General features: G+C 33.2%; 1 protein-coding gene and 1 long non-coding RNA gene across 3 annotated transcripts in view; both read right to left on the minus strand.

Moving 5' to 3' along the window:
- The window catches only part of LOC113112522 (collagen alpha-1(XIX) chain-like), a 174,610-nt gene that overhangs the window by 61,807 nt on the left and 86,971 nt on the right, over window positions 1–25,832 (minus strand). For both annotated transcript variants that reach the window (XM_026278187.1, XM_026278188.1), the window contains 2 exons: window positions 9,031–9,075; window positions 944–979 (listed from right to left, as the gene is read on the minus strand). In XM_026278187.1, the coding sequence (XP_026133972.1) occupies window positions 944–979; window positions 9,031–9,075 (81 nt within the window). The remainder of the gene's footprint in view (window positions 1–943; window positions 980–9,030; window positions 9,076–25,832) is intronic.
- On the minus strand, window positions 16,901–20,537 carry LOC113112523 (uncharacterized). The gene is made up of 4 exons (XR_003293444.1): window positions 20,136–20,537; window positions 19,790–19,882; window positions 19,314–19,424; window positions 16,901–17,343 (listed from the first exon to the last, which is right to left on the minus strand). It is a non-coding gene; the product is annotated as an uncharacterized LOC113112523 (long non-coding RNA).

Raw genomic sequence — 25,832 nt, forward strand, 5'->3', positions numbered from 1 at the left:
CATGGAAATGCAATGTCTGATTTTAAAATGGGTTTTAACCTGTTAACTGTCACTCACGTTTTTGAAGATAGACTTGAATATGCATGATACAAACCCAAATTTTTTTAATTCATGACTGAAAACATTTTGTAACATGATTTTGATGTACCATTTACATGGTAATACAATGTCTGATTTTAAAATGGGTTTTGAAGGATGAATTTTGAGATTTTAAGTTTTCAGTCGATATATAACTTCTGATGATTTCTAAAATGTGATAGAGAAAAAGGCAACAAACAACTCGTCTTTTTTAAACAAAGGTCAAAACTCCATTTATAATTTAGATTTTTGAGGGTGCACTCTTGTCATAAATTAATCGATTACTTTTCCTACATAATTTTTAGCAAAAAACACTGGTAAAATATATATTTGGGAGTCTTAGACCTTTCCAACGATATATAGTTTGTCAAGATTAGATTAGATTTAATTGTAATATAGTGAAGTAAATGTAGGCGTCCCACAGAGTGGATGGGTTACAGTTAACAGGTTAAAGCACAGGGCCATTGGTAATAAACAACATTCAACTTGCAATAAAAGTAAAACAGTACGAAAGTAAAAAATAAACAAATAAATGTCAATAAAAAAAGCATCTAGTTGTCTGCTTAAAACTGGCATTAAAGTCACCAAACAGAACTACAAAAAGAATGAAAACATTTTTACATCCTGAACACTTTCCTGCCTACCATTGGTCAACAAAAAAACTGTCACTCCAATGCCATTGGTTGAGCTAATGTTGCTTTGCCAGGCCGATCGGGCTTCTTAAACATTGTGGTGTATGTTTTAAAATTGCCACAATATTTACACTTACCAGCCTATGAATGGTTTCTACTTAGTGTTTCCTCTTTTTATATATATAAAAATACACAAAATGTTTAAAACTTCAAAAAAAAATGAGAAATCTTACCTTGACAGCTTCAGCATCACATGTTCCAGGTGGACCCTGTGTTAAAGAAATTATTCTCAATATGAGTAAATCAAATCAATTACACTTGCATTTGGAAGCTCATTTTAAAATCTATTGGCCAAGGAAGATTATATAATCAAAATCCAAAACCTGATTTTGTAATAGGCAAAATAAAATGTAAATTTAGCTTTAACTGCCTGAACCCTGCAACCAGGAAAGCATTCACTGCATATTAGCCTCTGTCGCCAACACCTGCAAACATCCTTGACAAAGGTCACTAGACACATCAGCTCAACTAAATATCCAGACAGATAAGGGCTCCTGGACCGCACATGGCGTTCCTCGACACCTCGAGACTGGGGGAGGATGTCTGTGCTGCCCGGGGCCCTCCTCCTCCCCACCATTGACGACAGGCCACTCGTAAATGCCAGCTCCCGAGGACAGAAGCAAGGTTGGCACATTCCACGGAAATTATTGGGACACTGCCATTTAAAAATGTCACTCTTCGAAACCACTTCCCTCCCGACTCTTGTGACTTTGTGTTCACTATTTCATGACTTTCCTGTAATGGAATGTGACAGAAATGTACAGCAGCATGTGTGAAACTAAAGTGGCAGTCAATGTTAGTATGCAGAGCAGATCAGGCAACATTTGCAGTTCATTTTGCCACTTTGTGGATCGTTAAAGAAACAGTTGAACCAAAAATGAAAACTTAGACATCATTTACTTTTTTAGGAAATTCGATTACAATGAATGGGGTGTTCAAAAGGTAGAAAAGATATCATAAATGTTATAAATTTGGTCCATATGACCCATATTTCCATCTTCTGAAGTAATATGTTGTGTGTAATATATAATATATTGTGTGTAATATATATTGTGTGAAAAAGAGCCCCTTATTCTTATCTGGCACAGAATGTCTGTAGAGATGCTTGAAAGCTGAATCAAGTTTCATAACTCTGTTACACAGTTACAGAACTAAATCTGAACAAACACTGTCCTGACTTTTTAGAGCTACTCTAGAGCAGAATTTCAATTTGTCTCATATTTGATATAGTTTGCGTCATTAATTCTGTTGCTTTCCTGTTTATTACTTAGAAGATGCTTTTGAACATTCTGTATTTTTTTACACATTTTATAAATTAAGGTGACTTTACTTGAATCTTTTCAATGAATCAGTTGATTTAATGTACAAAACAACTCTAAATGATTCGTTCAAAAATCAGACTCACTACTACGTTGACGCATTGCTGTCACACACATTTTTTTACCACTCAATTATGTTGTAATAACGAGATATGTCATTAAAATGCCATCTTTCCTCGTTAAAAAAAACATAATTATCTAGTTAAAACGACATCTTTTCTCGTAGCAGATATGTTATGTCATTAAAACTACATCTTTTCTCGTTAAAACATCATAATTATCTTGTTAAAACGTAATCTTTTCTCATTAGAACAACATGATTATCTTGTTAAAACAACATATTTTTTTTCCCGTAATAACGGCATATTGTCATAAAAATGGTGTCGTTTCCCGTTATAGAAGATGGTTAAATTATGTGAGCAAGCTAAGCGATTGTCAGCACTGCGTTCGCCACAGTCCTGCGATAATAAGGGTCTGCGCACTGCTGAAGTGGATAATAAAATGTATTCTAATGTTTTTGTTTTTATTGTAATGGCATGTTTAAGATTAATCTCCAATCTGTCTACAATATAATGATATCCAATAATTCCACTCAGACCCAGAATATGAATGGTTTAAGATGATCAGATCAAACCAGTTATTTTTTAATAATCGAATCTGCTAACATTTCAAGGCTGCGTTTCCCAAAAGCATTGTAAGCTTGAGTTGATCGTAGAGCCATTGTCATTCCTATTATTATTATTTCATTTTGTAGATTTTTTTTATTTTTGTTTGTGGGTAAAAAAAAAATCAACATTTTGTTGGTTAAAAAATGAGATCATGCTTTAATATTTGTTTTACATGCATAGGTGGCCTTGATGCACTTTCTGATTATATGAATTAATTATAGGCTACTTTTAGAAATTACATCTTTAGCTGAATGAAGGCAGGAGTTCCAACGCTTTATTCTACTGGAGTACGTTCCAGGCTCGACTGTATGAATAGGCTTGCACAATATAGATAATGAGCTCAGTTGGCAAATACTTTACAGCTCATTGCATTTATATGAAATAAATAAACACAACATATTTGTTTTTGATTGTTTCATTTAGAAGTACACCTTTCAAGCTTTCTATAATCATTTTTACTAACTTTTCTGTTAATTTTTGAGGCGCATTTGAGAAAGAAGTTCACAAGATGGCAAAAGCGCACCCTTATTTTAGAAAAGCAATTTGTAACATTTTGTGGGTGTAAACAAAATAAAGCAGACATTAAAATTTCTTTCCACTGATATCACAATGCAAGATATTGCGTCAGCACCGCCGACCCGAGAAGTACAGTTTTACACAATGTTGGATATATATTTGCAAGATAGGTAGCCTATGCAACAGCCAAACAGTTTGAATAAACATTATTGTGACTAATGAGCAGAGCAGTACATCAGATGAACTCTTATTCTACGTGATGGGACAAACAGTAAAGACAGGCTGAGTTGAAAAGTGGCATTTCAGGGCTACCCACCCATTTGAAACAAATAGGCTATTAAAACAACTTAAACTTTTTTTTTTATTTACCCACAAACAAAAAATACAAAAAATAACAACTTAATTTCAGGGTTTCTGTTTCTCAAACAAAACGAAATATGAATAATAATAATAATAATAACACTTACCGTATTTTTCGGACTATAAGTCGTACCTGAGTATAAGTCGCAACAGTCCAAAAATACGTCATGACAAGGAAAAAAAAAACATATATAAGTCGCACTGGACTATAAGTCGCATTTATTTAGACCCAAGAACCAAGAGAAAACATTACCGTCTGCAGCCGCAAGAGGGCGCTCTATGTTCTCAGTCTAGACTACAGGAGCACTGAGCAGCATAGAGCGCCCTCTCGCGGCTGTAGATGGTAATGTTTTCTCTTGGTTCATTTGTCTTAGTTCATTTCTCTTGGTTCATGTCAAATTCATTTTGATAAATAAGTCGCACCTGACTATAAGTCGCAGGATCAGCCAAACTATGAAAAAAAGTGCGACTTATAGTCCGGAAAATACAGTATATCAAACCGTTTGTCATGGGGCTTGATAATATATCGAACGATATGATCATGTGCATCCCATCTCGCAGCGGTAAATCCCCATCACCTGCTTTCAAATGGAGCGGTAATTTATACACAGAGTGATAGTTCACTAACAAGCTACATTATATCCAGTTCATTAGCGAATCTTCAATAATGAACTCAATATAGTGTAGCTTGTCATCTGTGTATTAACTGCCGCTCCATTTGAAAGAAGGAGAAAGGAATTTACTGCTAATCACAGAACCGACTTTACTGACGAGATGCACATGATTATATTGTTTGATATATTGTCCAGCCCTAGTTCGTCATTTATCTTTATTTCTCAGTAGTACATCAAGTCATTCAAATAAATAAATATTCCAAGACCAGAGTGCAATTATTGGATATACAGACAGCAGCATGAACAATTGAGTAGCTTGCTCACATAATGTAACCATCTTCTATTATGGGAAACAACATATCATTTTTATGACATAATATGTTATTACGAGAAAAAAAATAATTTTAATAAGATAATTACATTGGTTTAACAAGAAAAGATGTCATTTTAATGAGAAAACTTCTCGTTATTATGCAAAAAGACGTCATTTTAACGAGGAAAAAGATGTAGTTTTAACAACATAACATTTCGTTATTATGAAAAAAGATGTTGTCAAAACGACATAAGATCTCATTATTACAACATAATTGAGTGGGAAAAAATAATATGTGTGTGGCAGCAATGCACCACCATACATTAAAGTAGTTAACACAATCACAGGTAAAGTTTAGTAGTGAAAAACTACTTCAGTGTCAGTCTGTTGCATACACAAAGCTATCATATTACTACTCAAATTCCTATTTATAGTAATTGCATAGAAAAAAGTAACCAACACAATCTTGAACAAAAAAATGTAAAACTGTTTTTGAACAAAAAAGAGAGCAAGTAATGTCCTCCTTTTTTTCATTCAATTTAGTGATGTATTAATCACTCATTTCCCACTTAAAAAAGATTCAGTAAAGCTGCCAATGTTTATCCAGCTCTATGTGGGTACAACCAAGCCAAAGGCAATGTAAATATGCCAGAAATTTCTGATGCAACACACATTTCAAAGCCTGAAGTGTGCGTGATTTTTACTTCACACACATTTCCATACTGATGCCACAGCTGTGATGAGATGACTATTTATCAAGCAGTAAACTAGGGCCCCTTTGAGTGTCTCATCAGGATCTTCAATAACACTTATGCATGTGACTGCTCTTAATATGGCCCTCTGGGCTGCTTGAACTCGTAATTTGAAACATTGATCCACACAGCGCATGTGATTGAGATTTTACTTGAGCCAATGCAAAAACCAAGAAAACTCATCTGGAGGGGATGAATATCTAAATCTGAAATGACTATGAATTGCAGGGGGACGAAATTAGGTAGAAGTGATATAAATTAAATTTGCAGCTCAAAAATTATATTCAAATATATACATTTATTTTTCCTAAATATAATATTTATTTATTTTCTAATTCAAAATAAAAAACTTGTTTCATTTAATTAAAATGAACTGTTTTACATAGTATTTTGGGAACAAATACTTTTCTAAAGTTGATATACTTTTGTCCATGTTGTAGCAGAAATGAGTCGAATCAGACAAATCAAAGAGTCTATCAGAGCTGTGTGCATTGAAACGAGAGCCGAATTCCTCAGGAAGTCATAAATCAGTTCTAGTGCCACAAGAACCAAGCAAGATAACCAACCAACCAACTTGTTCACACAACAGCTTTCAACATTAACACCAATATAACAATTATTGACAATTTTAATTCGAAGAAGAGATTGTCAAATTTATTGTTCGTGATTGGAATGCAACGCTGGACATCACATGTAAACCCAGGAGATCAAGTTAAATACTTGCATTGACTCCCCCCCCCCCCCCCCCCCAGCCAGTGAAACCAGACTGAAATTCCTAAGGGGGAAGGGCTTTAAACCTTTGTCTTCACAGAAAAGTCCCTTTGCCAGAGAATGGCAAAGAAACTGCTTTTTATACATTATATATGGACCAGAATGAACTCAAAAAAGACTTATGAATGAATCATTCCATTGCTTAACTCCATATTCATTTACGTGTAACCCACACATTTGACTATCATGTACAATCACTTATTGTGTATGTCTTTTGATAACTATAGGATACCTAGTCATGTCTAGTATTCAAATAATCGCATTTTCTTGCTTGATATTGTCCTGACAATCATTTATTTGTAAAATATATCATAATCATGTTATAGGAATCATGTCCAAAATTAGACCCTGTGAGGCAAGAACCACATGCTTGGTAAGATAAACAATGATTTATGATACCCCAGACCCCAGGACCATATCTGATTGGTCAAGGCAACATTTGAGGGGTGGCCAACAAGGAAGTTTAAAAACTTTGGACACGATTAAATCTTGCTTTTAGTTCTAGTCTGCCTGCTGCTATTAGCCATGTCGGCTTTTAGTCTGCTTTTAGTTCCAGCCTTGCTCGTGCTATCAGTCATGCCTGCTCTTAGCTTGTAGCTTTGCTACCTAGCTTTAGCTTGTAGCATCTAGCCATGTGGTTAGTCATCATGGTTCTTCGAGCGCGGTTCCAGCACGCCTGCCTGCTGCTACTTATGCCACAATGAGAAGGAACACAACCTAGTCTCGTCAAACTTTATTTCTTTTCTTTTCCGTTTGAGAGTTTCGTGTTCTGAGTTAAGTTTTGTAACGTCGACCTCGTCTGCGCGTTTGAACTCCGACCAGCCACACAACTCCAGCTTCAGCCAACGCCCAAGCACGGGCTCCCCAAGACGTCACTTCAGCCAACTGAACTTCCAGCCAATCAGCGACACCGGGATACCCCTTTCAACGGGAGTCCCTTTCACAGGAAACTAAGGCAACGTATCCCCAGATATTTGTTGTGCTGGTGTATCTAATATAATTTTAGTCACATTGAGGAATTCAATGCAAGGGCTAATTACGTGATTGATGGTTGTTCATGTCTATGCAATTTAACGTATTGCTGTAAACTTGGGATTCCATATTTCCATTCTCTTAAACTCATCTTTCCCTAACTTTCGATCTTCCTGCAACTTGTGTGAATGTGTGTGTGCGTGCGTTTATGTGTTAGATTAGTTTATATGTCTTAGATTTATCTAATAAAGCCTTATTCATATTGAAAAGAGAAGTATCTTGTGTTTTGTGCTTACAAGTTAATGTCTTAAGCTGCCGATCTTGTTACTGTGCTAATTGATAGTGTTTTCACTATAGTTTGGATATTAGTATCCAGCGCAGATTTGATGTTAAACGGCTCGTTCACTGAACCGCAGGCGCGTCTCCGTGAACAGCCGTGAAACAGTGATTCTGTTCAAATTCCCTTTAAAATCTTAAATGATTCCCTTTGAGCTAAATTGACCTGTTTCCCTTACAATGTAAACATTACATTTACATCTTTAGAAGAAATTCTGCAGAAAGCTGGAGCATGGATTCAAATTTGGTAAAACTGAACATCTACACTCGCTAGTAGTTGAAATATCTCACTAAAATAAATGTGTAATAGACAAATACTCAGGGTTTAAATCTTTGTGAATGGCAGGTGTAGAGATTCCTGCAAAGCTTTATGGGCACAGATGCTACAGTATGTGGCCTGAGAATGTCTGATCATATTAATATGCCAAATATATAATATACCAGATTTGACATCAACAGGTATAAAACAAAGTTTTAATTTATTTTATAATGCACTTTATTCACTAATTAAATAAAATGGTAACACTTTACATTAAGGTAACCTTTGTACAGGGATTTTAAAAGTGTTCATTATAGACTAATAACTCATTTATAAAATAACGTTGCTAAGCAGTTATAAAGGCATTGATAAAAAAAACGTGATTTTAAGGCAATACCCTCAAAAAAGTGAGACATTTTTAAAGGGGTCATATGATGTTGCTAAAAAAAGAACATTATTTTGTGTATTTGGTGTAACCTTTCAAGATGCACGTCCATTTTTGTCTGAACCTTGACGCAGTTGCACGCAGCAGTGCAAAGTTGATTCTGTGCTTATTTGTTCTAATATTTTATGTTTTTTAAAATGTTGTAGATTTAAGTAGCAAATGAGAATCACTTACATTAATGCATATATTTTGAGACAAAGGTCTTCTTTATGATATTCAGTTTTGTTTAAGATAATTAAAGCAACAGTTTTTAAATAATGAAAGAATATGTAAAAGTATGGTATTTTGGGGTAAAAAGCATCCCTGCTGTTAGGGCTAATGGTGCACTTCATAATAAATAGAAAACTGACCATTTGTAGACATGACATTAGATTCAGATTAATATCATATATTATGTTGGGTGTCCATATTAGAGATAATCACCATGTTTAGAATGTATATATATATATATATATATATATATATATATATATATATATATATATATATATATATATATATATATATATATATATTCAATTATTATTGGATCTCCTTCAATACTTTCAGAATCTTTACTTTTTTATTTCTGTTTTTTTTCGTCAACTTTTTTTACATTAACATTTTTAATGACAGTATATTTATTGAAAAATAAAATATATTTATAAATTATTAAAGTTTTCTGCAATTATACATTTAAAGTGCAGTGAATCTTTGCAGGCAATTTTTTTCTTAAGGTGGTCCTTTAGCCCCATGTCCCCTAATAATAAAGCTTGACTGAACAGAACAAATTGTGAATTAAGTTTAATGTCTTCTCTTGTTGCATCGCTAAGCTCATGATTGGCTGCAGGCCTTCCAGTTTTTTTCACTTTTGGTCTCCCTTAATTACTGAATACGTGGTCACTTTTTTGTCTTGTTGGTGTAAAGCTCCACAAACAATAAACTATAATTCTTACCGGTGGTCCTGGAGCCCCTCGTTCTCCTGTTTTCCCCCGTCGACCCTGCCACACAGAAAATAAGAAAGTAAAAAAAGACAGACCATTTCAACAATAGGTTCATGTTTGTCAAAGCTGGGTGGTAATTAGAAGACGACAGCTCCTCTTGTTGCAGTGACTAATTTGCTTTTAATTAACAGAAAGAAAACAGCTTAATTGCAGAGCTCTGTGTGGTGCATCCCTTTCTCTCTACCACCCAGGTCTATCACCTGCCTTCCAGCTGTGACAAACCACAGCCACATCAATCAAAAACAGACCCTCTGTGACAAACAGAACGGGTCCTGAGCACGGCCCCAACTGCTCGTCTGGACATAATGGACTATACACAAATATAATAAGCGCCTTCACTTCATATGTTCGAAACACATGAAAAGGTAAAGTGCACGAAGTGAGCTCAATGAAAGCCATCAATACTGCCAAGTCACCTTTTTAATTTTTCGGCACGGCATGATGACACACGTATATTGGAAAAACTGACATAAAGACAGCCGGTGTGGCAACCTCGGGGAAATTAGTTTCCACATTGTCCCTCGATGAATAAGCCGGACGTTTCTTTGACGGCTGCATCTTCTTTGCTAAATACATTTTATGGATATGTTTTATATAAAAGCGCATGGTGCAATTTCAGCAATATGTACACCATTATTAAGAATTCAGCAGGGGGAGGTGGAGGACCAGACTGATTTTTGTCTTTTTTGTCTATGTGGAAAGTGTTTGCGAGATCGCTGTTCATGGTTGGATGAAAGAGGAAGTGGAACGTGCACACAAGAGCCAGTGTCTTGTCTTTATCCTCAGAACGGTTCATTTACACAGTCTTTGATTTGATGATGTCGAGCTCGCCGGGGTTTATCATTTTCATTACCTGCAACATAAAGAACTCCCGATGAATGAACCGCTTTCATCAGCAGGCCCTGTTTGAATGTGTGTGTGCATTGTGTTTGCTGCCAATTTCAGAGCAATAAGGGAACATTAACCTTAATGATGACACAATAACTAGAAGGAATCTCAGCAGATCCTTGAGTAGGACATTGACTGAAATTCCCTGCACAGATTTTTTTTTTCTCTTTAAGGCCTCGGGCAAGATTTACAAAACACTCTCAAGAATAAAATTCTTCTTAACTGCTATTCTTATTTCCAAAAAAAAAAAAAAAAAAAAAAAAAAATACTTCTTAAGAATGTTATTTTTTCTTAAGATTGCAAAACCTTAAAAAGAATCGTCCTAATAATCATTGTAAATAGCCTTTATGGTTAGGATTACCATCAATTTGTCTAAAATCCCCAAAAAGGTAATATGATTAATTAATATATTAGGTTGTTTTAAATATTAAGTATTACAATGAAACACTAGTTATATATAGTACATACTTATGACTATTACAGTAATTTGCAGCAAATGCAAAAAAAAGGCTATTACTGAGCTTATCATTGGGTTTATCAGTCTGGGATCAATCAGATAACCAAAGCCTGTAATTTAGTTCATAACAAACAAGGTTTTTAAGAGTATATCTGACAACTGTATTTTTCAAGAAGCACATGCAGGAACACTCTTATGAACTTAAGAAATGTATTAAAATGATATGATATGGTGGATGGCAGTGGATAGTTGCTTGGCTGTTTCTAGGTGGTTGTTTATTGCCTGTCCCTCTAGCAAAGAGAAAATTGTAATGTGTAATTCTCATGACTGTGAAAATTGTCATCTGATTCATCATCTGATTATGCTGCTCAGTGAAAATCAAGCAGGTTGTTATCAGCAGTAATGATATGTTAACACGGCTTAGAGTTTGCAAAACAGGTCAATTAACGGTTTGTTCTGGTTCCTGTGGTGTCTTAAGACAACAAAAGCTATATGAAAAAATAAAAATAGGACTATTTTTCTTAATCCTATTAAATCAGACTGATGATGAATAATGTATTTTTTAATCATTTTCCTTTTGACTTTAAAATATATTAAGCTCTTCTGTGAATACTAATATATTGGTGGCCTTAAGATATGCCATAATGAACCTCACGCATTACAGAAAAATATTTAAATGTGAGTAAAAAGTTGCAGATTACAATACCATGACTCGGAATGTTGAACACTCTGTATGGTTTCATATTGCACTAATGCAGAAGTCGGAAAACCATTAAATAATTATCAATAATTGGTGCTGCAAACCCTACTAATATCATTATAGGGGTGGTCTGAGTTTTGTTTTTGGATAAAATACATACAATAAAATAGATAAACAGAATTTGTAGATTAATATTACTGTAAATTAGTACAAATAATATTTATTTCTTTTTATTAAAAAATCTAATCAATTAAAATATTATAATTTAAATTTTCAAATCAAATCAAAACAAATAATTATAATATAATATAATATAATATAATATAATATAATATAATATAATATAATATAATATAATATAATATAATATAATTATGTAAATGGTCTGTTTTCAGCAGCCAATAGTCTGCAATGAAAAAAAAAAAGATCTTTATAAAGTGCTGATTTGGTACTTTAAGTGTGAAACCTGACATTTCTGAAGTACTGAGTACACTTTGCAAGTATTCTTGCAAGGCACTTTACACTTTAAGTAAAAATCTGGCCAAACACAATTGTTTTTCTTTTTTTATTTTTTATTCTGGGAACACATTGCCCTGCTTCTTGATAGATGAAGGTACACTACTGTCTTGACAAAAGCAAGCAAACTTGATCCAACCAGGACTTTGATAGAGAGAGACGTGGACATCCCAGATGCACAACAACACGAGTACATCAGAGTGTTTGAAAAAAAGAGTTTGAGAAACAGATGTTTCATTGGTGCTCAGCTAGAAGCTTCACTGAAAACTACAAGCCTACCGTCAGCATTATCTGACCCAGAGATGACTCTAAGATGCTGCTGGCCTTCAGACAGAGTTTCTAAGAGAAATCACATCTGACACTGGCAAAGAAAATGGTTCAAATAGGTAAAAGTACTTATAGATTCAATGGTGGACCATTTTTATGGATGGATGAAATTAAGTTTGAGCTGTTGATTATAAGGTTCTGAAAAGCTATGGGAATTGCTACAAAAAAGCTAAAATATAAAACTTTAGCTGATTATCTAAATAAACTGACAACAACTTGATTGCTTAGAGCTTGATTAAAATAATTATTTTATTTCCAGACCGGGTATTTATATAAATTATGATACATATAAATATATAAATAAATGTATAAATAGAAATGTATGTGGATGACCTGGTCAGAGGCAAGGCAAGGCAAGTTTATTTATATAGCACATTTCATACACAATGTTAATTCAAAGTGCTTTACATCAAAGAAAGTAAAATAATCATGAAAAATAAGAAAAAAAATAAAACAAGCAATTTTAAAACTTTTAAAATGATTAAAACGTTTACTTAAAATCAATTTAAAAACAGTTAGAAAATGATTTTATATAAAATAAAACAGTGAAAATATAGTGCAATCAGTTCGGACATAGCACAGTGCTCATTCAATAAATGCACATGCTCTCCTCACTCACTGCTGCTCTGTCTGTTGCTATGCAACAGAGTGGCCTGTAAATCTGACAACATCCGAGGCATTGATTATTTTTTGAGTTCTGTGAAGGCAAAGTTTTGGTCACAAATATACATTAGAGAGCAGGAAGATGTCAGAGATCACTTTTATAAGGTGTTTGAACATAGTTGTGTAGCCGCAGTGTGTGAAAACAACCAGCATATAATGGTAAAAATCCACTCACTCTTTGTTTTATAATTCAAAAAATCATAAACTGTCTCTCCACATGAGCAGTTCCAGACTATGATGACATAGTTGGTGAAAGTGCTGCCCATTTGTGAAGCTCTGTGCTATATTAGCTTATACACAGCCCTGAGTTAGAAGCTGCGGTCCACCATTACTGTTCTCTTGCTGCTGGAGATACAATGTCAGTGCAAAAGCGCCATTAAAAGTGTTGTGTGTTGGAATGCACCATCGAACATAGGAGTCTCCATAGACTGCTGAGGACACGGTGATTAACTTTATTTTCGAAGGAAATATGCCAGAAATAATGGAAAAGTCCTATACGTTGTGCTAACATTTTACACCGGACTTGACCGCCTCACAAACGATGGTCAGTTCAGCGCCGGAGTTGTATGAAGATTGTTTCTGAAAGAAGAATCGATACCAACGCTTCGTGCGCAAATGTCCAGACTATAGAAAAAGTGAGCATCACGCATCATATTTTGTTTTCCAAAAGAAATTCTTGGCTCACTGTAAGGCTAATGTTGCTAAAGCTAACATCGTCTCTGCCTGTTTTCACTAATGCTGCCTTCATGTGCAACCAGAATGATCGTAAATAAGAATGTGGTAGTTAAAAATTTGCATTTGGAAGCAATGTGTAAAGTCAGTAACACGATCAATATACATGTATACACACACACACTCACACACACACACACACACACACACACATACACGTCTATGTTACTAAGAGGGGACTATCGCTCTACACTGACCAAGAGGGGACCAGTGTTTCTGGTCATTTTTAAGAAACAAAAATTACATACAAAATTTTCATTTGAGGTCTTTTTTCATAATATAACTGAAAAAATGCATTTTTATTTTTTTTTAAAAACATGCCAAGTGGGGACCTGAGTGACATCTACCTGTCCAACAGAGGACCTCCATAGACTGCAATGCAACTGTGTGTGCAAACATTAGGGCAGTTGTACCAAGTGTTTCTTTACAATATAACCGTATTTAAATGCAACTCTAAACTTTGAAACATTCACACTATATCACCACTGAAGAAATATTCTAATAGAAATCCAAAATGTTTAATAAATTAGTATGACATGCAGATATTTTCGGGGCTTGAGACTAATACAAATACACTTCTCAATATATGAATGCAATCACACAGATAATAAGACAAAACAAGCAAGACACTATAGTTAATTTGAGGATAGCAAAAATAAAGTAAAATAAAGAGCTCTTTAAGATAACAATTGCATGTCAATACTTCTGACAGTAAAGAGTGCATGTGTTAGATAAAATGAGTTTGGTCCCCAGTTAGATGGTGACGTGTGACGCCTGTTAGACTGAATCACCTCTTCTTACATCACAGACACATTAACATTATATGTTAAGTTAAAAAACAACATTATATGTTAACTTAAGAAACAATATTATATGTTAACCTAAGAAACAACATTATATGTTAAGTTAAAAAACAACATTATATGTTAACTTAAGAAACAATATTATATGTTAACTTAAGAAACAACATTATATGTTAACTTAAGAAACAATATTATATGTTAACTTAAGAAACAATATTATATGTTAACCTAAGAAACAAAATTATATGTTAACTTAAACAATATTATATGTTAACTTAAACAATATTATATGTTAACTTAAACAATATTATATGTTAACTTAAACAATATTATATGTTAACTTGCTGCATTGAAAAATTTCAATTGAGTTCAGTAAAACACCTTTTAACTATGCCACTTTAGCTGTTTAACACTGACATTTTCCAGAGGCTCAATTGTTTTATGGTATTATCAACATTGCCATTATATTCAAAAATAAATAAATAAATAAATAAATGTAATTTGTTAAATGTAAAGGCAACCAAACAGATCACGTCATACTTCACCATCTAACTGGGGACCGGTTTGATCTTGGAGGCCAATTTTTTTTTTTTTTTTTTTTTTGATAGATAGATAGATAGATGGATAGATGGATGGATGGATGGATAGATGGAATAATGCTAATGTTGATCTGAACACTTAGGTCCCCTGTTAAATGGTAAACTGCGACATCTCTTTGGTTGCTTTGACATTTCTTGAAGATTTCATGTTAACTTTGAAAATATTCAATTGGCTAAATTTCTAAATCAATGTTACAATCAACATATATTGTAACATTGTATTATCAACCTTGCCATAGCATTCAGAGATAGTGAGAATGTGAATTATTGTTAAATATACAGTCAGCCAATCAGGCGTCACACTTCACCATCTAACAGGGGACCAGTGTGCTTTTTTTTAATGCAACAATCAATATATAATTTTGAAAAACTGACATATTATAACCAAAAATTCCTCATAAAGTAGACTACCAGTAAATTTGATAAAAATTATTCTGCCAATAGACCTGACCATTTTTTGTTTAAGTGCTATCTGATATTATCAAGATGAATTTGTTCTGACAGGTTAACTCTGAGTTCTTGTCATCTTTTATTACCATTTCTAAACTATAGCAAATAAACTGTGATAGCGTTTGAAATGTTCAAGGTGTCTGAATAAATGTAGTTTTTACTGTATACATACACAATATACGTATATGTACTTATAATACTGACACATTGAGAAGTGTCATTATAGTTAGTTTGTTAGTACTTAGTTTCTTTATTTTTCAAATAATAATAATAGTAATAAAAAGTAGTAATATAATTAGAGTCAGCCAGCTGTCAACAGTTCAAGGGCAGAGGTAATGCCTCTTATAATTAACTATATATATATATATATATATATATATATATATATATATATATATATATATATATATATATATATATATATATATATATATATATATATATATAATTATTACTATTTTTTTTACATTTATTTGACATTTTCTTGGCTTAACCCCAATACACTTCTCAACGTATGAATGCAATCAAAACCCATTCCTGAGAAGGTCCTATCAGTGATGATAATTTGATCAGACAGATAGATAGATAGATGGATGGATAGATGGATGGATGGATGGATAGATGGATAGATAGATAGATAGATAGATAGATAGATAGATAGATAGATAGATAGATAGATAGATTTCATTTCTTGTCTTAAAAATAAAAATAAATAAATAAATAAATGTAATTTGTTAAATGTAAAGGCAACCAAACAGATCACGTCATACTTCACCATCTAACTGGGGACCGGTTTGATCTTGGAGGCCAATTTGTGCATTTTTTTAATAGATAGATAGATAGATAGACAGATAGACAGATAGATAGATAGATAGATAGATAGATAGATAGATAGATAGATAGATAGATAGATAGATAGATAGATAGATAGATAGATAGATAGATAGATAGATAGATAGAACAGATAGATAGAATAGTGCTAATGTTGATCTGAACACTTAGGTCCCCTGTTAAATGGTAAACTGCGACATCTCTTTGGTTGCTTTGACATTTCTTGAAGATTTCATGTTGACTTTGAAAATATTCACTTGGCTAAATTTCTAAATCAATGTTACAATCACCATATATTGTAACATTATATTATCAACCTTGCCATAGCATTCAGAGATGGTGAGAATGTGAAATATTGTTAAATGTAAGGTCAGTCGATCAGGCGTCACACTTCACCATCTAACAGGGGACCAGTGTGCTTTTTTTATTTTTTTATTTACTGCATTAAAATCTTCAGTTGGCTCCAGTAAATTAAATGAACTGAATGTCTTTTAACATTTGCACATTTGTAGATCCAACTGAAAATTCTCAATGCAACAATCAATAAATAATTTTGAGTTTTGACCTCCATGTGTATTAGTGTCAGGTGTTGTATGGACAGCTACAATAAAATACTTTAAGCATTGGCACTTTAGTCGTTTAACACACTGACATTTTTCAGAGCAGCACTTGATTTAGGGGCTCCATTTTTATTATCAACATTGCCATTACATTCAGAAATAGGCAGAATATTCTATATATATATATATATATATATATATATATATATATATATATATATATATATATATATATATATATATATATATGCAGACTTCCTGCATTGAAAAGGATATTGTGAAAAAACAAAACAGCATTTTTAATGAAATCAAGTCAAACTTTATTCTCATAATCTCTCTAAAAATAGCTCTCAGGGTTTATGGGCTCAGTACTGTTGACCCAAACTTCTCTTAACTGAAATTATTCTGTTGAGCACAAAGTATTTAACTGTTTTCAAGTCTCTTCCATTACCCTTTAGAATCCTGTTTGTCTAATCATTTTAATGCTTATTGTAAACTCTACAATAAGTCTTTGCACATAGTTTTGACTTCCTGAAGGCATTCCTCAATAGTAGGATGCTCTTCCACTGATTTGCTCAGCATTCTGCTTAAGATATTTTTTGTCTTTCATCCCATTGAAGACTGAAGTTACTCGTTCTGACATGTAGAGACAGACCAAGTGGATCCTGGGTGTAGGGTGTAGTGGTCTGATGAGGGTGTTGTCCATCCGTCAGATGTAATGGACCAAGCATCCTGCTACCTGTAATATAGAAGATTCATTTATAACAATGTCTAGTAATGGCCACCTGACTAAGCTGTACAGAATTAATAATGATATTGTTATGAACGCTGAAAGTGACATGCAGAACATTTCAACAAGTGCTCTTTTTTGTAAAACTGATTTTAATTAATGCTTTAATTAATTATTTTAATCATATTTGTTACAGACTAAAATTTTATTATTGCATACATTAAACTTTTTGACTTGCATCCCCTTTTATACTCAAACCCAGACCCAAATTAAAAGATGTAATTCATGTAATAACACACTAGTAATTCATGATTAACCTAACATTTTAAGGATCCAGAATTGTGCATTAGTTAAGAATAAACAAACCAGTTATTAATTATTAACTTTTTCACAATTATTGAGTGGCACTTACTAAGTGATATTCAAGTTTATTGACCAGAATAAGCCAATAATTATTGATTAACTAATGCATTATTCTGGATTACTAATGCATTATTCCCTTAAAATAAAGTGTTTTTTGTTAAGTGTAAAGTTTCACTTTACAATAAGTCAGGTCAAGTCAATTTCTATTTATAGAGCACAACATTAACACAACCATCATTGATCCAACTGCTTTACAAGAAAAGGTTACTTTAAAAGCAACAGAGATCAAAAATTAAAATAAAAATATGTATATATACACATTTAAAAAAATAAAAACATACATCAAAAGAACTGTTCACAGCATCACTCAAATGCAAGGGTGTAAAAATGAGTCTTTAAGTTTGATTTAAAAACAAGGGGCGATGGACAGGACACATTAACTAACAATGAGAAATACATTTGTTTAAATATATAAGCTTTGTTAACATTATAAAAAAATACAACTGTTTATTTTTTGTTAATGTTAGCTCAACTACATTAAATAATATTTATTAATACAATATTAAAATCAAACATTGTATTTGTTAATGATGAAAGTAATGTTTACTAACATTAATAAACACTTCAAAAGTGATTTTCATGTTAACTAGTGTTAACCAATGACATCTTATGGGAAAGTGCTACTATTTTATGAAATCTAGTAAAGACCATACCAATGCGGATTGTTTTTTCTTCACTTTGATCAATAATCTCTATTGTGTTGTAGTGCTATCTGCACTGTTCACGCTCTCTCTCTCTCCCCCACAAACATCACACCTCTCACAGGATCAACACCTGACCAGTGAGTCTGGGATCAGGAAGACTGGTTTAATGTTTGTAAAAGAAGACTTTTCTGCTAATCAAGGCTGCATTTACCTGATCAGAAATATTGTAAAATGAATTTAAAATTGTGAAATAGTATTACAATTTGAAATAACTGTTTTCTTATCGAATGTTCTTACTGTAATGTATTTCTGTGAAGTGCAGCTGTATTTTCAGCATCATTACTCCACTCTTCAGTGTCACATGATCTTCAGAAATAATTTGAATTAGCTGAATTGATGTTCTTTTATGATCAATTATTATTGGTTCTCAATCATTAATAAGGATTCTTATATTATCAGTGTTGAAAGCATCTTTTCCGTCTTCATAGTTTTGTGGAAACTGTGATATATAGTACTTTTTAGGATTATTTAATGAAAATAAAGTTCAAAATTACAGCATTTATTTAAAATAAACTGAATAGACCTTTATAGAGATATCTATAGATATATTGTCTATATATACAGTATACGTATAGAGAGAGAGAGAGAGAGAGAACTGTTACTTTAAACTGTGATAATATATCACTATTATATAGTTTTCACTGTACTTTTAATTATTAAATAAATGAAGACTCGGTGAGCAGAATATTCTTTTAAAGACATTTAAAAAATCGTACTGATCCCAAACTGATTTAACATTGTTTGTAACAGGTTAATTCCATTATTTTACATTAAAACTCAAAGGAAGTTTGACTACTACAAATAAATAACAATTCATGACATAACTCAGAAATATGAGCTAATTGTACAAACCTGTCTCCATGAGCTGTCAGGATCTCCGCAGTCGAACATCATTTCTTCTCCTGTAGTGATGTTTGTGGTCACAGATGCACACAAATCTGCTCTTTTCTGTTCATCAACAATCTGTTGGTCACAAACACATACACACGCACATATTAGCTTTAGAGAATACATACATTTATGATACAAGTTTAATATGTGTCCCAATTGTTTTCGAGTTCCAATGATTATCAATATTTAATATTTTATCAAGTATGATTATCAGTACATTACAATCTTTATAACTGTGCATCAAAATTAAAATACACTAAATATTCAAGCCACTGATCATCTATAATTTCTGTTGTTATTTTTTCACACTGCACACTATGAACTAGTAATAACATTGCACAGTACACTTCTTGAAATTCATAAGCTACTATGCCAAGTATTTAATTAATATTTGCAGTTATACAGTATTGGAGACAGAGTCATAAATGATAACTTACCTTTCTCTTGACTGAAATATGTCTTTATCTTTCCCAGATGCGATGAATTTCAAAGCTTCCTTTTCAGGACAGACTCTTCTGGGTCTCATTTTCCTGTGAAATATTCAAGATCTTTTTAGGGTACACTGCATTTGCCAAAATGAAAAACAATATTTAGAAACAACCACAAAAAAAATCTATCAACAAATGATCAAATATATACAGTAAATAGAGATTAAACAGCACTAACATTCACTGAGAGACTACATGCAAATTTTAACAGTCTGCATGCATTTTTGACACATTTATTTTTTTAAGGCTACCATTTACATGTTATCAGAATCTAAATTCAGAATATATAACTTACCTTTTCAGTGTTGAATGGAAAAAAGAGATGAGAAATGGCCTTAGTTGGCTTTGTTGTATGTGGTCCCTTGTAGGCAATGTAGGAATCTCAAAAAGCAGTTTGTCCTTTAAGGTTTTGGAATTTTATTTCACAAAAAAATTAAAAAAGTTAATGTAGATTCTGTCAGGAAAACAGTATATATATAACCCCACCCAGATATCTGGAGCGTGATTGGATGAGACTCAGTTAGCCCGGATACTGTTGGTACTTTTTGCTGTGAAGAGCCAGGTGATAATGTGGATGCATTAGTGTTATTAGCATAAGAAGAGAGCACAATCAGTTTACCAGACGCTGCTGGGGGAACTGGGGGATGTGGGGATTCTTTAAAACAAGTCACTTTGACTGGGATTGGTTTGCTTTTAGATTATGTAGTTAGAAAAATAATCAGTTTAAATAATCAAAATAATCAATTTTTTTTTTTTTTACACTCAAGGGCATTTAGTGCTAGAAAGATTATAAAAGTATTAAAAACTATTTGTGTTGTATTCAAAGTCTTCTGAAGTCATACAATAAGTTTGTGAAAAGTTTCAACATTGAGGTATTAATAACTGAAAATGATTCCACTCCATAAACACAGTCATCATAAAATACAGCTGAATTTGAGTTTGAGATAAAAGACATCTAAACTGATGTAATAAATGTCCCTGTCCACAGCGTCTGTTGATGCAAAGGTATCTCAATGAAACCAGTGAAATACCCTGCACATGGAAAAACTGCACTAAATGGACAAACTAAAGATTTACGCCAAGGGCTCCTGACCAAGAGTCAAGGATTGAGAAAGAGTAAAAGACGGTCCCCAATGAGACTGTGAATTGTGACGCCTGTTTGGTTGCCTTTACATTTATCAATATTTAATATTCTGTTTATCTATGAAACAACAATGTTGATAATAACACTAAAACAGCCACTCTTTCCATCAGAAATAGTTAAACTTAAGTAAAAACATAAGACATAGAGTGACTCGTCAGGTCAAGATGCAATGCATAAGAGAATGGCCAGCATGCTGATGACTGGTCATACAGAAGCTAATCATACAGATGACCGGTCATACAGACCGCATCGACACGGATAGCTGTCGTACAGACCAATTGCTCTCCAGCTGGAGGAAGTGCTGCTTTATAATCACAGAACATTCACTCACTATTAAAGTGATTCTGGCTGCTAGAGAGGAGAACATATCCTACAGCATGAGTAAGTTCTACATTTTCTAATCAATTATTCAACAAATGTTGCAACTATGTTTAAACATGTTTAACAAAACTGTTTTTCCTTTTTCTTTTAAGAAAAGTCAAGTCAACAGTTCACATTGTTCACTCTAAACAAGAATTTCACTTCATCAGAAAGTTCAGTCCTCAAAAAAAAAGGTATGTTGCTACTCGATATATTTTGAGTATAAAATGTTCTGAATACAAAAATATATACTCCCAAAAATGGAATTGCCACAATCAACAAGAATAATAGATGTCAATCTCATTGCAAGACAAGTAAACCTCTTAGTGTTAGTGTATATTCATCTGAATATCTTTCAGTTTCAGGGACCAGCTTTAACGTTTAAACCTGTGAGTTTTGGCTGTCCATGTTAAAGACTGGAAATGTAACAATAAAATAAACATCCTATAAACACATTTTCAGCAATTATGGAACCTCCAAAGATTTGAGCCATAATTAATAATTTGTATTGTATATTTTCTATCAGCTGCATGCAGAATCTGGATTGTTGGGACTGCTACATTGGACGTGGTGAAAAGCGAGCAAGGGAAACCATGGGCACCAATCTCAGTGTGTCCTCCCAGGTCCAGTGGTTTGGGGTGACCTCCTTCCTTTCTTCCAACATTGTCTTAAAGAAAGAACTGAACAAATGAAGATTATGCTTTCTTCAATCGACCAGAGGCACCACTGGAGGAAAGGTGGACAGAGTCAGGAAGTTTGTGAACAATGTTTTGGCCAAGTTTGTTCTCTGTTTTAATGGAGCATTGTCCATCATCCACACATAGTGTTTGACAAACCTGAGCTATATTTAAATGATGAGGTTCATTTAAGCCCTAAGGGAAATGATATATATTTTTTAACTGATATTATCCAGTGTTTGAGAGACCAGAGACCATAAACCTGATGCTGGATTGGTGCATGTTCTGGGAAAGAAGCTCTCCTGTATTTTTAAAAAGTACCCAGCAGTGTGTTCAACAAATGCCTGACTGAATAAAAGTATTCCCCGGACTTACTGCTATGATCTTATTTTATTTATCTAGCATTTAAAAATAAAATAATATACAATGCCTAAAATATAAACAGCTTCTTTGCAAAAATGTTGAGTTTCAACCTAAATTTAATAATAATAAATTAATATCTGGTATAATTAAATACTATTTGTATCATTTCATTTGAAAAATACACTTAAATGGACCTGCTTTCTTTTCTGGGCTTTGCTTGTATGTCCCAATATCTGCTCGCTGTGAGAGGCCAGGTGATAATGTGGAGACATTAGTGTTATTAGCATATGAAGAGAGGAGACCATCAGTTTACCAGACACTGCTGGGGGAACTGGGGGTGTGGGGATTCTTTAAAACAAGGCACTTTGATTCGGATTGATCTGCTTTAAGATTATGTAGCTTGAAAAATAATCAGATTTTATTTTACTTTTTTATAATGCACTAGCCAGGAAAGACCATCATACACATTGTAGATACTGATATATATATATATATATATATATATATATATATATGTATGATTCAATGTTTAGCTCTCCATTTTGTTCACTACTGCATGGTCATTTCTACACAGACTACACCGTAAATGCTAAACTTGCACAGCAACAGGTCTGAACCTGAACTGTACTACTAACGTAAAAAGATTAAGAACACCGCATTTAAAGTCTTTTAAATCATTGATGCAACTTATAAAAATTACATTTTCTAAATGAGGAATTGTTTTATTTTTTTGTGTGGCTTAACGTCGGGTTTTGAGTAGACTTTTCTATTTAAATTATTAATTTTAAGTTTACTCTGTGACGTCACGTTGTTGTTCTAATCGACGTTCAGAAGAATCCATTCAACACGGCGGATAATCACAAGCGACTGGAGCGAACTTATGGAACAACTTGTAAGTACATCAAAACAATTGTGAAAATGTCTTATTGAATATCACGATAAAGGGATGTTTTTATTTTTGGGAAATGCTGTTTTTACAGAGCGCCCAAGTGCTTTTGAATGCGCATTGATTTGGATTCTATTTTAGCATCACTGCTTAAAGTATGATGTTAACGTCAAAGAAGGACACTAATCTTAACGTTAGCTGGCATTTCATCACTAAACGATTTGAATGTCACTGGTGTTAACTGTGATGTTTAGGACTGCGTCTCAAAAGCATTATGAGCAAGTCGATTGTTGAGACCATTTGGTGTCAAATGTTTCTACGCTCATCCTAGCCATACAGTGCTTTTTTGGGGAAATGCCCTGGTAAACGTGTGTTTGTTTGTTTTTTGGTCTGTTTTTAAACAACTAGCTTCTAAGAGTACTAATCCAGAATTAGGTTTAAGCTTATACACAGACATAAATATTGTAATATATTAAAACTACTAAAGAAATGTACAAACTTGTAGTAAACCTTTACAAATCTTTCTTAAACTGCAGGCTGAGCTGGATGCTGAATATAACAGAGTGAGCCTCAACACTTCAGGTAACTTCTGTTGAGCTGAAGAGCAAACCTAACATAACAGGACACAGACTTGGCCTTCTCTTTTCCATTGTCAGTTAAACACTTTATGTTTTTGTGGTTTTCTAGGTTTCACCATATCAGAGACCTGCAGGATTTCACAGACATTCATGACATTCTAAACCTCTGATCTTCATGTGAAGGCAAATCACAAACACTATCTGCCTCCTTCACCGTTTTTTTATTATTATAGTTTTTTTTTTTACATGATGTCAACATTAAGGAGCTCTTCATGCTTTCCCAGTGTACATGTGTAAGAAGAAATGTTCTTTAGGACATAAAATGTAAGAATTAACTGCCATAATAGATCTGAAATAAGAGTGGTGGAATTATGACGTCAGAGCTGTGCGTTGCATTGAGATTTTCATATGTTTTTTTTTTATGGAGTTTTTCAATTTATGAATAAAATAGTGCCTGTGGTAAACATAATTTGACGATGCTTCTTTTTATTTTCTACAGTGTAAACTGCACACACTCACAGCCTAAAACTTTCTTATTTAAATTAAAATTAAATTAAAAATTAAATTTATGCATTTAGCAGACGCTTTAAAAGCGACTTACAGTGCATTCAGGCTATCAATTTTTACATATCATGTGTTCCCGGGGAATCAACCCCCCAAACTTGCGCTTGCGTGCTTATTTTTATTATTTTTTGCTTATTTAGCTATTTATTAAAAACATAGTTTTTCAAAAATGAACATAACTGCTTCAATATTTGTGTCTGATGTTGTCTACACTGGATGTGACACGATCCCCATCAGTGAAATGATGCTCGTTCTGTTTATGATCAAATTTACTGACACTACGTTCAGATGATGTGACACTATAGTGTGATGTCATCAAGTCTAGACACACTTTCAGCTCAGCGGGGCACTGCACAACTCTCACGTTCGGTGTAGACACGGTTAGACAGTGTCTGCTCTATTACAAATAATTTATATTTAAATCAATCAATAAATAACCTAAACCTGTGGCATTACAAGACGGAAAATATAGCCTAGAAAATATATTTCCACTTGCTCTGTCCTCCGTCCATGACACAGTTTCACTGCGGAGCTGCAGTTTAATCTGAACAGCTCTGAACGCTGAGTGGATGGTTAGATGCATGATGGGCTAATATTAAAAAAAATAAGGTCTTTCCAGCTTTAAGGTAATTCTGCCTTATATATATATATATATATTATATAATCTTGTCTCAGTTTTAAATTTGACTGTTAAATTATAAAGAATGACATTTTAACTGCTTTGGAACTACTTCTTTGTCATCTGAATATTGATTTTAAGTAGGGGGAAAATCAATTAAAATTGTAAATCAGATTGTTTTATGAAAAAATTAGTTTTTTGTTTGTTTGTTTTTTAGGCCATATCGCCCAGCTCTAGAATGATCCCATGGTGAATTACTCTTCTGGGTTCTGATGTTAAAGTTCACCCCACTCTGTTGGCATTACATATTAATGTCTACTTTAGTCTCTGACGATAAAGTTTTCGTCTCTGCGCTTATTCCAGGATGAATTGAGTGAGACATCACTGACACAAGCCCCTCTCCTGCTGATTGTGTTATCATGGACAATGAAATGTCCTGCAAGCACTGCAGCTGTGATGAGATGATCTTCCAGTGTTTCACATTCAGAAATACACAGATCGTGCGGTTTAAAAAAGGCTGAATATTCTTTTGAGTTTTTGATTCTTTTTTTAGTTAGTATTTGTAATTTATAAAGTACCAAAATAATTGCTAAATGAAAAACATTATGTATGATAAACAGTTTTAAGTACACTGCACTTAAACATTAAGCAAAAAAAAAAAGCTTTTTAGCTTGACTTGACTAAATTAATTAATGTAATTATTATAATGTATAAGTAAATAAAAAAATTAGAGTTGCTTAATTATTCTTTTTTTTTTTTTTTTTAGATAATTGGTGTCCACAAAAAAAATTGAGTATTTAG

Source organism: Carassius auratus, chromosome 13, assembly GCF_003368295.1.
Source record: "Carassius auratus strain Wakin chromosome 13, ASM336829v1, whole genome shotgun sequence".
NCBI lineage: Eukaryota > Metazoa > Chordata > Actinopteri > Cypriniformes > Cyprinidae > Carassius > Carassius auratus.